Raw genomic sequence first — 13,566 nt, 5'->3', positions numbered from 1 at the left:
CAAAGGATTGTAACTCATGATTGCAGAACTTAATGCCAGCTCACAACGGCTTCACTCACATGATCCGAGATAAGCATGTTACGGTGCAACTAAAGATAAGAATAAATCAATCGCACGGACTAACACTAATTCTAGAATGCGCCATGGGAGAGGCAATTGCTAAAGAATGTTTGATTCGATTTGAGTGGTCCACTGATAATAGGTGTTTTTTCAGAGGAGGAAGGCGGTGATGGGTGGAGACAGGATGGACGGGTTGGTTTATAGCGGTTGGGGGTGCTGCTCATTGATGACTAAGTAGCTCTGCCGTCGCCTGACGGGCGATGTCCCATGGCATCGTCGCCTTGGGAATCAAGGCTTCCATGTCTGTGTTGCAAGACCTCGCCCGTTTCACACCTTCCACATAACGGCTACCACAGGGTTGCCATCGATTTTATTTGGCTCGAAAACATGCCAGCTATTTCCAAAATCGTAGCCAGCGCCCAAATCGCTAAGACTGCTCATAGTGGGAGTAACTTAGGTAGTAATATCACACATTTCAAGGTATTTTGGTGACATGGCATAGCAATAAATGAAGAAAAAGAGGGAGGTGGTAACTAGCTATGTTACCATAACATCACACACCCCAAGATAAAATGAGTCTACTAACAAATAAATGAGACTTTGCATGATACCATCTCTAAGTTATTTTCCACTATGAAGGTAGTAACATAGACTAGTAACTTATGCATGACACCACCTTATGTTACTCCCCACTATGAGCAGCCTAATGGGGTTTCTATTGTGACCACCAAGATGCCTTGACAAGGAGGCCTAGTGTGCTAATTATTCAAGCATAAATATGTCGTCTACTTCAATTTATGTTGATCATGCTCCTAACTTTAACACTAGAACTTATAAATGTGATTATGAGGACTACAAGTAGAAAATTTAATCAAGAAACCTGGAAAGAGAATTTCTTAATCAAACCTCGCAACATCTCTGAATATTAAACAAATACGCAAGAAACACAGAATAAAGGGGATATGAAGTTATATTATAAACACATGTCATAAAGCAAAAGGAAAATATAACTACTTCTTAATTATATCACAGCATGTGTCCCATACAAGAGAACTTTCACGACACGGTAATAGCTATACATAGGATGGCAGCCCAGATCAAGAGAGCACAATCTGTAAACAGCCTTTTGACTATACATAGGATGGCAGCAGCCCACATCAAGAGAGCACAACTGTAAACAGCCCTGGCTGTGACCTCGGTCCATTTGAGGTTTAGGTTACGACAGTGTATGTCCATGTGCAGTAGTGACACTAAAATAGGTAAACCATACTTAGGCTTGCCACATAAATGTAAAAATTAGACCATTGGTCACAGTGAACAGTATAGTAGTGTCAATTCATTAGTCTAGATTAGAACATTTAACATGCAAATATTGTTTAGAACAAGAACAGTACAGACTATTCGGATATGAGCAGAGCGCAATTTTAGTTCTGACTACTTAGTTCAAGTGTGGTTTTCATGAAACAATCCAATGGCTATCAACTGCACTAAAAGATTAGGGCAAAGAAAGAGACTGCTGGTTCTAACAATATATCAGAATAACTCAAAACATCACCATAACAAAACTCAACATGTGATTCTAGCTGCAATAATAACATTGATTCGCAAGGTACTGATTCAAGCATAAAAAATAGTTTGACAATGGAACCACTAAAGCATGACAAAAGTTTCTTCTTGAGCAAGAGTAGAACAAATGAACATCCATCCAGTCCCTCAATTGCGTCAGGAAGCATCTAGATAGAAAAATCTACTTCAGCAGCCTCACAAAGCAACCTCACCAACGCCAGGCCTGCAAGATTAAACATAAAGGAGTTAAAATGGATCAGTATGCTGTTGAACAACAAAATGTAGGCAAATAATATCCAAGAATACCATTTGATCAGCTAAAACTAACATGATCTACGCATGTTCATACTTGAGATTCTAAAATACAAACTACCAATCTTTCTAACTAAATTCGTATATAGTTCCTATTACACAGCTTTAGCAGTGATCAATACATAATCTCAACATATCATTCAAGTCAATACATTGTGCTACTATCAGACAACTTTTCACAATAGAATAGAGCACTACATCATCATTCGGAACTAGCAACGAAACACATAATTGATTGGTAAGCAGAAAATTGCTATTACCTTCTTAGGCGGAGGGAATCTCCACCTCGCCGTCGTCGATCTCCGTCTGCAGATCCTTGGGGTCCTTGCCGTCGACGGTGCAGCCGACGCTGACGCAGGTGCCGAGGATCTCCTTCACGGTACCCGTCATCTCCTTGGCCATGGAGCGAGGCGCCATAATCTTGGCAATCTCAATGACGTCATCAAGGCTGATGTTGCCATTGTGCTTGATGTTCTTCACCTTCTTGCGGTCCCTCTCGGGCTCCTTGAGAGCCTTGATGACGAGGGCTGCCGCCGAGGGGACGACGGACACCTTGGCCTGACGATTCTGGACGGTGAGCTTGACGGTGACGCGGAGGCCCTTCCAGTCCTTGGCCGTCTCCTTGGCGATGTCTTCTCCGATCTTCTTCGGAGAGAGACCGAGCGGACCGATCTTGGGGGCCAGGGACGACGCCGCGCCGACCTCGCCGCCGGTCACGCGGACGTACACCTCCACAACCTGGGATGGGTCGAGCTTGGGAGGCATGGCTGCGAGCTCGGGTTGGCGAAGGTTTGGCTGTGGGTGTGGCGGCGGCTTGGGTTGGAGAGGCTAGGGTTTCAGGCGCGGGCTTGCGTTGAGATTATATACTGTCTGAGGTGGAGAAGGTTAGGGTTTGGTCATTCATTCGCTGGTGTCTATATGGGCCGGGCACTGGCATCAGAGTGAGGCCCATATATATAGATTGATACTCTTCTGCTAGAAACCTAGTGGCCGTTTGGAATGGACGGGCCAAAGTTACCGAGCACCCACCTTGACAGCAATCACTTAAAAACAGAGTTGTCCAAAAAAAAAAAACTTAAAGACAGCGATTTCTGCTCGGTGTCAATGTCATGGGAAGGAACTCGGGGACCTGATTGCTTTTTAGTATTCCTATACTCAAGGATCTTCATTTAATAGCAGATGTCTTGTTTGTACTTTCTAGTTTCTTTATGGATCACTTCGTAATTTGTACACCCACTTTTCGTAAAGAAGTCGCTTTCGGATCGTTCTGGGCATGCACCTATTCCAAAAAAGTAGTGTTTCAAAAAAAATACGGATCTGAAAGAAAACATAGCAAAGTGAGTCATGTTCCACTGCTATTTGCTAGGCCACTATATTGTTGTGGCGGCATGCATAACAAACATCAATCATAAGACTCATGGTTAGTGTCACACCTTCATCTTCACACGAGCTTGTGTTATATGAGGTCGGATTGATATAATTCCTTCTTAATGGAGTAGATGGACACCTTATAGCCCACGGTCGATGCCTTCTAGAAGGCAAGCCACTTTCACCGTTCCTCTCCGTTCTCGCCATTGAACCCGCTCACGCAAATCTTGGAAATTGCCACATGGCATGGGCTACTCCACAAGCTTCGAGATCGTGGCACCATTTTGAGTACCTACCTATATGCGAACAATGCGACAATCTTTGAGACTCCTATCAAAGAGGACAACCAAAACCTCTTAATGTTCTTGACGACTTTGGAGAGGTTATCGGCCTTTGCACAAACTTTGGGAAGAGCTCCGTTGTTCCATTTCGATGTGGACATCTCAACCTTGACGACATCCCGTGGGTATCTTGGCTAAGCGAACGAACTTCCTCATGAGATACATTGTCCTACCGATATCGGTGTGGAAAGTTCGAGGCATCGATTCCAGACATCTTGAAGACAAGGTTGCCTACAATTCAAACCTACAATGGAAACTTCATCACCATCTTGAAGACAAGGTTGCTCGATGTCGATGTGGTGGAGAAGGGACTCGGGGACCTGATTGCTTTTTAGTATTCCTACTCAAGGATCGTGATGTGATAGAAGAGGTTTTGCTTGTACTTTCTAGTTTCTTTCTAGATCTCTTTGTAATTTGTACATCCACCATTCATGAAGAAGCAGCTTTTGGGTCGTTTTAGACCTGCACCCATTCCAAAAAAGTAGTGTTTCTCGAAAACAACGGATCCAAAGGAAAACGTAGCAAAGTGAGTCATGTTCCACTGCTATTTGCTAGGCCACTATATTGTTGTGGTGGCATGCATAACAAACATCAATCATAAGACTCATGGTTAGTGTCACACCTTCATCTTCACACGAGCTTCTGTTATATGAGGTCGGATTGATATAATTCCTTCTTAATGGAGTAGATGGACACCTTATAGCCCACGGTCGATGCCTTCTAGAAGGCAAGCCACTTTCACCGTTCCTCTCCGTTCTCGCCATTGAACCTCCTCACAAAAATCTTGGAAATTGCCACATGGCATGGCCTACTCCACAATCTCCGAGCCCGTGGCACCATTTTGAGTACCTACCTATATGCGAACAATGCGACAATATTTGAGACTCCTATCAAAGAGGACAACCAAAACCTCTCCAATATTCTTGAAGACTTTGGAGAGGTTATCGGTCTTTGCACAAACTTTGAGAAGAGCTCCGTGGTTCCATTTCTATGTGGACATCTCAACCTTGACGACATCCCACGGGTATCTCAAATAAGCGAACGACCTTCCCCGTGAGATACATTGTCCTACTGATATCGGTGTGGAAACTTCGAGGCGTCGATTTCAAACTTCTTGAAGACAAGGTTGCCGACAAGGTTGTTCCGTGCTAGTGCTTTAGCTTGTTCCGTCGGGAGAAATGCCAAGCTGCCGGTGGCCTGCAACTTGCTCTGCCTCCATTCCTCGCCTGCGCCATTGCTAGAACTTCCTCGCCCGCGCCGTCACTGATCCGCCATGACGCCATTGCCTCCTCCCAAAAAACACAACTCTAATTTGGGAACTAGGGTTACACATGAAAGAATATTCACATATTTCCTTCCCGCTCATTCGTGATAAAATAGGGGTCATTTTATAAGTCAAGAAAATCTAGGGGGATTAAGAAAAATGCCTAACCCGGAAGCTCTGTTAATTTGCCAGCATAGCAAGCCAAATGGCGACTCATGATTGGTTATGGGTGTATTTTAACCGGCATGAAAACTAGTTGTACCACCTACCCCCAATTTGCAAGAATGTGTGTGTGTTTGCACGTGCATGACAACTATGTGTATGTCCCATGCATATATCTCTTCACAATGCTGAAAGTACACGGATGCCGCCTAAAGGGGGTGGATAGGCGGTTTAAAACTTCTTTGATTATGGCTTAACAAATGCGGGATAGAACTAGCGTTTAATTTGTTAAGAACAAAAACCTATATAACTAGGATTCACCTATGTGCACCAACAACTTATGCCAAGTAATACAAGCAACTATGTGATAACAAGATATATAACTTCAAGCACGAAGGCTATCATAAAGTAAAGTGCATAAGTAAATAGCTCGGGTATAGGAATAACCGAGGTGACGCAGAGACGACGATGTATCCCGAAGTTCACACTCTTGCGAGTGCTAGTCTCCGTTGGAGCGGTGTGGATGACAAATCACTCCAAATGCCCCGAAGGCCTCACCGTATGCTCCTCGACCCTTCCCACCAAAGGGGAAGACCTCGATCCACTATGGAACCTTAGGGTGGTCACCGAACCCGCACAAAGCTTGGGGCTAACTCCACAACTTAATTGGAGGCTCCCAATATTCCGCCACAAAGGTCTTGCACTTGAGGAATCTCCACAACTTAATTGGAAGCCCCAAGAACACCACTAAGCCACAAAGCTACAAACTTAAGGCAATCTCCACAACTTAATTGGAGACCCCAAGAACATCACAAAGACCACTAAGCCATCTAGGGTCCAAAGACCCAAGAGGAACAAGCTCTGGGGACAAGGTCCCGGAGAGAATATCTCACGAACTTTCACCTCCGCGTATCATCGCGGAGAATTCAACCCGATGCACCAAATGCAATGGCAAGAACACCACAAAGATGCTTAAGTCATTCTCTCTCAAATTCCAATAAAGCTACAAAAGCTATTTGGGAATAAGAGAGGAAGAACAATTAGGAGGAGGAACACCAAATTTCTCGAAGATCTAGATCTAGTGGATTCCCCTTCACAAAGAGAGGGATTTGTTTGGTCAAGATGTAGATCTAGATCCCCTCTATCTTTTTTCTCAAATATGAGCAAGAATCATGGAGGGAATAGAGAGAGAGGAAGCTTCTCAAAGTCAACAATGGAGTAGAGAGAGCAGGAGAAGAAACTAACTCAATGGGAAAGAAGGGGGTTATATATGGCCTCCAAAATGAAATCTAACCGTTGAAAACACACCCAAAAACAGCCCCCAGCCGGACCTTCTGGGCTTGGCCGGATGAAAGGACACCGATGTCGCCTAGAGGGGGGGGGTGAATAGGCGATTTAAAACTTTTACGAGATGGGCTTAACAAATGCGGAATAAAACTAGCGTTTACTTTGTCAAGCCCAAAGCCTATATACTATGGTTCACCTATGTGCACCAACAATTTATGCTAAGCAATATAAGCAACTAGGTGATAGCAAGATATATAACTTCAAGCACAATGGCTATCACAAAGTAAAGTGCATAAGTAAAAAGAGCTCGGGTATAGGAATAACCGAAGTGACACGGAGACAACGATGTATCCCGAAGTTCACACTCTTTTGAGTGCTACTCTCCGTTGGAGCGGTGTGGAGGACAAGTCACTCCAAATGCACGAGGGCCACCGTATTCTTCTCGAGAATTCCCACCAAAAGGGATGTCTTCGATCCACTATGGAACCTTAGGGAGGTCACCGAACCCGCACAAAGCTTGGGGCTATCTCTACAACTTAATTGGAGGCTCCCAATAAATTGCCACAAAGGCCTTGCCCTTGAAGAGTCTCCACAACTTAATTGGAGTCCCCAAGAACACCACAAAGACGCCACAAAGGCCTTGCCCTTGAAGAATCTCCACAACTTAATTGGAGCCCTCAAGAACACCACAAAGACCACTAAGCCGTCTAGGGTCCAAAGACCCAAGAGGAACAAGCTCCGGGAACAAGCTCCCGAAGAGGATATCTCACGAACTTTCACCTCCACGTGTCACCGCGGAGAAGTCAAACCGATGCACCAAATGCAATGGCAAGAACACCACGAAGATGCTCAAGTCCTTCTCTCTCAAATTCCAACAAAGCTACAAAAGCTATTGGGGGAATAAGAGAGGAAGAACAAATAAGAGGAGGAACACCAAATTTCTCCAAGATCTAGATCTAGTGGATTCCCCTCACAAAGAGAGGGATTTGATTGGTAGAAATGTAGATCTAGATCTCCTCTTCCTTTTCCCTCAAAAAGATTCAAGAAGCATAGGAGGAGTAGAGGGATATGGCAAGCTCTCAAGGTCAACAATGGTGGAGAGCAAATGGGGGAAGAGATAACAACCCAAGGAGGAAGGAGGGGGCTTAAATACCCCCTCCCATCGAAATATGACCGTTTGGGTATGCTCAGGCCGGATTATCCAGGGTCGGATATTTGCAAATATCCGGCCCCGAAAAATGGCTAAGGACCAGAAAAACATGCCCCTGGATGGGGGGCCGGATATTTTCCCTGATTTTTCCAGAGGCCGGATTATCCGGGGGGGCGGATTATCCGCCCCAAACTTGGGCCGGAATATCCGCCCCCTGAAAACTGGCAGAAACATCAAACTGAAACGGGCATAACTTTAGCATTCGGACTCCGATTTTGATGATCTTGGGCTTGTTTTAAAGCTAGGAACAAGCTCTACAAGATCATGCAGGGAATCATCATAGTCCAAAAATGGAGGATAGAAATAAATGATAAAAGGTTTGACCTATCTAAAAAAAGACATGCTGGTAAAACCTCCAACCTCGAAAATGCAACAAGTTGCCCGTGTAAAAACCATTCTCGGTGAACTAGAGCTTGTCATGAGAATAAGCACAAGCTCTAAAACATCACATGGATAAGATCCAAATAACAACCAAGAAATATGATGCAAGGATGCAAATGTTTGAGCTCTCCGAAGGATACGATCGAGTTACTCACTCGAGAGCCCTCTTGATAGTACGGCAACTAAACTATAAACCGGTCTCCAACTACACCATAAGACCAGTGAGAAAGAAACCCTATCAAGATAAAACCTTAACCTTGCGCATTCCACTTGAGCTTGATGATGACGGTCTTGACCGCAACAAGATGGAACGTCGTTCTTGATTGTGCTTGCTTGATGAAGTCATGCGAAATGCTCCCCCATACTCCACTATGGGAGAGCTTCTTCTTCGGCGCGTCTTCACATATCCATGAACACCATATGGACGGCAAGATTCAAGCATATGACCTCTTCGAGTTGGCTCATCTTGAACTTGCACTTTATTTCTTCATTCTTCATCATGTTGATGTCTTGAAGTAACTTGAGGGCTCACTTCATCTTCATCTTCAAGACATACTTGACACTTGATATCCTTCATCAATTTCTTATTATTGCAACCTTGAAGCCAACATATGGTTCAAGCATTGCCTATGGACAACTCCTACAAATATAACTCAATGCAAACATTAGTCCATAGGGATTGTCATTAATTACCAAAACCACACATGGGGGCTCCATGCACTTTCAATCTCCCCCATTTTGGTAATTGATGACAATTTCTTTGAGAGGTTTTATATAAGGAATTTAAGTAACAAATAAGTTGAGTACATATAGCAAACTCCCCCATAATATATGCATGTGTGAATGAACTTGAATATCATTGCATACATTGGCATTCAAAGCCTAGTGGAGTTTCCTCTAAATATTCAACTATGCAAAGCAACAAGATGCAATGCAAGAAAGGCACATGCTTGAGCACAAAGCAAAGACATAACCAAATTCCCTTAAACCCTCCAAACTTCTCCCCCATTGGCACCAATTTCCGAAATGGGTGAAAATTTAGAAGGCCAATATAGTGAGAGTTCCTCCATAGTGTGTGCATTTCTCATAATTTGAGTGGAATCAAATGCACATATCAAATGACGAATATTCGGAAGGAATCATACTATAGCGAGGATCAAAGATTGCAAAAAGATACCAATGTCAAGAAGCTTCAACAAATGAAGCAAGCAACTAAATGAACCACAAAGAAGATACCAAAAGAAACATATATATTATGATAAGATCAAGAAGATTGCTCTAAATAATATGAGGAAGCTCCCCAAGGTTTGTGCACAAAACTAGACAATTTGCATTGGAGTATAAAGTGCACAAACATGGAATCATCACTCTCATAATGTCATTCAAAACAAAAGATACCAAGTGAATCAAACTCTAATGATCACCACAAAATAGTGCTTTAAATCAAATGAGGAAGCTCCCCAAGGTACATGCATAAATTAAAATGTTGCATTTGAATACAATATGCATAACATGGAATCCTCACTCCGTCATTACTATTTAAAACACAAACATTTGCAATAGACCATAGATGGAAAATTAAGCTTAACACTTGCAACAAACAAATGGTTGAGCAACAAGTAAGAGGCACCATAATAAAAGGCTCAACCAAGAGGATATGTGAAAGGCATGACAAAGCATATTATAGGACTATTACAAGGATGAGAAAATAGCATCATCATAGTCTTCAATGAATTATATTGCTTAGCATGACCAATCAACATGCAACAAATAAATAAGATATCAAATGGAGATGTATCATCTCTTATGTGTACAAGTTTCACTAAGTGGACAAAATCACTAAGATGTTTATCCACAACGAAACATGTACACACAAAATAGATACGCAAGAAATATAGCATGATATCCAAAATGAAGTCATGCAATATACCAATAAGAATTTTTGCTTAATAGCATGGCCAAAGGCTCAATTTTATCTTATTGTACATTCATGAACTTCAACCACAAACATCTAAAATACATCACAAATAACAACAAGGGATAGAAGATAGTTGGGATGCATTGAGAAGGGCAACAAGTATCACAAAGGAGGATACCAAAAGAAATAACTAAATTTGCACTTTCATCTATATTGCACACGTGAGAGCCTTGAGGAATTGATATGCAATAAAATTGCTAGATAGGCATAGTTGGGATGGATGAATCATGAGCATGATTTAATATACTTCCCAACAAATGCACTCATCTCAAATTACTCACATTCACAATAAAGAGGTTTCATTAAGACTTTTGCAAGAAGCACAACATTTGCAAATCAAGAGATTCATGCCAAGATGCAACCACATGGTTGGATGCTAGAAAAATATGCATGAGAAGATACTTGTTACCGAGATAGCATTGGTGTGGATGTATTAGATATGTGTTCATTGTCCATCCTATCTTGCCTCAAGTTACCATTGAGTCACCACTTCTTCCCAAGAGTGAGACAAGCATCCAATGCATATCCATTGTACCTAAGACAAAGGTAAGTACAAAATGGTCCCCAGACTAATTGGGTCTGAAGTAGTTAGACACATTACAACATATAGGACAAACTCCACAATACTATGTGCATATAGATATGAAATTGAATTTGATGCACATCTTAGCCAAATTAGGATTTGATGAAGTTTACCCTATATATTGGATCAAAGAAAGTAACACATGCCATAAGATATACACATATATTAAATATGCATGCACAATACTTTCAAGAACCAAAGGAAGATACAATTTGGACAAAACACCAAATAAATCAAGAGACAATGGTTGTCCAAATTATATCAAAGAATCAAATCAATACAAGATTGACTCCAAAGACTTATCTCATTATAAGAAGCTAATTAAACCTAAACACAAAGGAATGAGATAACCAACTCCCAAGAGAGCAAGGTTCCAACAAATAAACCAAACCCTCGAAACTTTTTATGATGGCACAAAATACCAAAAAGGAAAGGTTTGTCTCCCAAAACCAAATTCTTGATAATGATCAAGAGATGTTAAGCATTCTAACAAATATAGGAGGGCTCCCCCAAGATTAGCGTATTATCTAGGATTTGGCATATGAATACAAAATGCACAAAACTAGGATCATCACGCTACCTATATATACTAAAATGCTGAGAAAGTTTGAATAGACAAATTAGATCCATAAGATGCAAGGAAGACACATGGGAGTCAAAGCACAAAAAAATCATGGTAATAAATAAGGCAATTTAAACACAAGAGCTAATGTAAATATGATCAATAGATATCTACCTCATAATAGATTGCCAATTGTCCTAAGACAAGAGGTATTAGGAAATATTTCCCAGTGGTAGTTTGTAAGTATACGTAAGATCATATTTACAACAAACAAAGCATATGGTAAAAGATAAGATTTAACCATCATGCAAAGAGAGTTTCTTGATAGCTTCAATTAGTCATACCAACATGCAAAGCAATTAATAGTATTTGTACCAACATGCAAAGCAATTAATAGTATCCATACCAACATGCAAAGCAATTAATAGTATTCATACCAACATGCAAAACACTTAATAGTATTCATACCAACATGCAAAGCAATTAATAGTATGACTTGAAGCAAGGTTCCAACAAATAAACCAAACCCTCGAAACTTTTTATGATGGCACAAAGTACCAAAAAGAAAATATATGTCTCCCAAAACCAATTTTTTGATAATGATCTAGAGATGTTAAGCATTCTAACAAATATAGAAGAGCTCCCCCAAGATTAGTGAATTATCTAGGATTTTTCATATGAATACAAAATGCACAAAACTAGGATCATCACACTACCTATATCTACTAAAATGCTAAGAAAGTTTGAATAGACAAATTAGATCCATAAGATGCAAGGAAGACACATGGGAGTAAAAGCACAACAAATTCATGGCAATAAATAAGGCAATTTAAACACAAGAGCCAATGTAAATATGATCAATAAAAATCTACCTCATAATAGATTGCCAATTGTCCTAGGACAAGAGGTATTAGGAAATATTTCCCGGTGGTAGTTTGTAAGTATACGAAAGATCATATTTACAACAAATAAAGCATATGGTAAAAGATAAGATTTAACCATCATGCAAAGAGAGTTTCTTGATAGCTTCAATTAGCCATACCAATATGCAAATCAATTAATAGTATTCATACCAACATGCAAAGCAATTAATAGTATTCATACCAACATTCAAAGCAATAAATAGTATGACTTGAAGCACATGGTTTTCCAAAAATGTATTGAGGGACATGTTGTGACAAACCATGCCAAGAAAAACTTTCACAAATAAGAGCCACAAATATGTTAGCAATGAAGCCATTTAAGCAAATTGGATCTTGTTTGAGCAAACATGCCACACAGGAGAGATATAGTTTACAATATCAATTCTATGTGACACAACCTCAAATGTTCACATTTTCTAGGCTTGTAATATGCACAAAGCTTATTACTCCCCCATAATGTGATAAGGAAATTATTTTCACAAGAGGAAAATAAGATCCAACTAGAGATATTAATGGACATTAGAATTTGAATATCTCATGAAGATGACATACCACATAGAGACTAGATAATCTTGCAATATCAATTCTAAATGATATTCCTCATGTACACACATTGTTAGGATTGTGAAATTCCCAAAGGAATATCACTCCCCCAAAATGGGATAGTCCATTAATCGCTCATAAGAGCCAGATACAACAAGATGCAAGGAGGCTCCAACACAAACACAAATACATGGTGTGCAACCCAACATGCATAGACTTGATTTCTCAAGAAAAGCAAGTAGGAAGCACAACATATACAAGCACATGTTAGGAACAAAACTAACACATGCAAAGGGGCGAGTAACTTTCAATATAAATGAGTTGAGCACATGTTACCGCAAGGAGGAACATTGAATATATGATAGAAGCAAGATAACTAAAAGACTTGGCTTGAGATAATATAAATGATGAAGATCCCTTAATTCTTCATGATGTAGCCAAGTCTCCAATGCCCTCCAACAATCACCTATTGATCAAGTTTTGGATTGTTGGTCCCCAACTAAGTTGGGTCCTAAGAGGTTAGTCACAATAGGCTTGGCAACCCAAATGGTTCTTTTATTGACACCACTTTGAGCACCAACATATTTGGCAAACACATTGCCACCCTCATCCTTACGAAGAGAATAAACATCATCAATGGTGATAAAGTTGGATGAGGTACCAATAGTGCAAAAGGAGGAGATGTGGCCCTTCTCGCGGCATATGTAGCAAGTTCTTTTCTTCTCCTTCTTCTCACTAGATTTCTCCACAATGGGAGCATTGGCTTGATTCTTCTTGGGAAGTGGCATTTCTTCAACTTGAGGTTGAATATGAGTTTGAGCTTGAGGCCGCTTCCCTTTTTCCTTCTTCTTCAAAGGGCAAGATCTAACATGATGCCCTTCAATTTTTCACTTGACGCAAACAATCTTCGCCGGGTCTTTGACTTGTAATTGGCCCTTCTTAATCTTGTTGCTCTTGGACTTGTTCTTGTTGTTGGAGTTGAATCCAAGTCCACTCTTGTCATTGGGGGATTGTTGCATGATACGT

The 13,566-nt window shown here is 40.9% G+C and overlaps 1 protein-coding gene across 1 annotated transcript; it reads right to left on the bottom strand.

Moving 5' to 3' along the window:
* Positions 1 to 1,621: 1,621 nt before the first annotated feature.
* Positions 1,622 to 2,771, bottom strand: LOC124692925 (60S ribosomal protein L12-3). Its single transcript, XM_047226367.1, has 2 exons — positions 2,199 to 2,771; positions 1,622 to 1,849 (listed from the first exon to the last, which is right to left on the bottom strand). The coding sequence occupies exon 1, from the start codon at positions 2,701 to 2,703 to the stop codon at positions 2,203 to 2,205; it is 501 nt and encodes a 166-aa protein (XP_047082323.1). The 5' UTR covers positions 2,704 to 2,771; the 3' UTR covers positions 1,622 to 1,849; positions 2,199 to 2,202.
* Positions 2,772 to 13,566: the final 10,795 nt, after the last annotated feature.

This window comes from Lolium rigidum, chromosome 2, assembly GCF_022539505.1.
Source record: "Lolium rigidum isolate FL_2022 chromosome 2, APGP_CSIRO_Lrig_0.1, whole genome shotgun sequence".
Taxonomy (NCBI): Eukaryota; Viridiplantae; Streptophyta; class Magnoliopsida; order Poales; family Poaceae; genus Lolium; species Lolium rigidum.
Note: the sequence above shows the minus strand (reverse complement) of the source record. Positions and strands in the feature narration are given on the sequence as shown.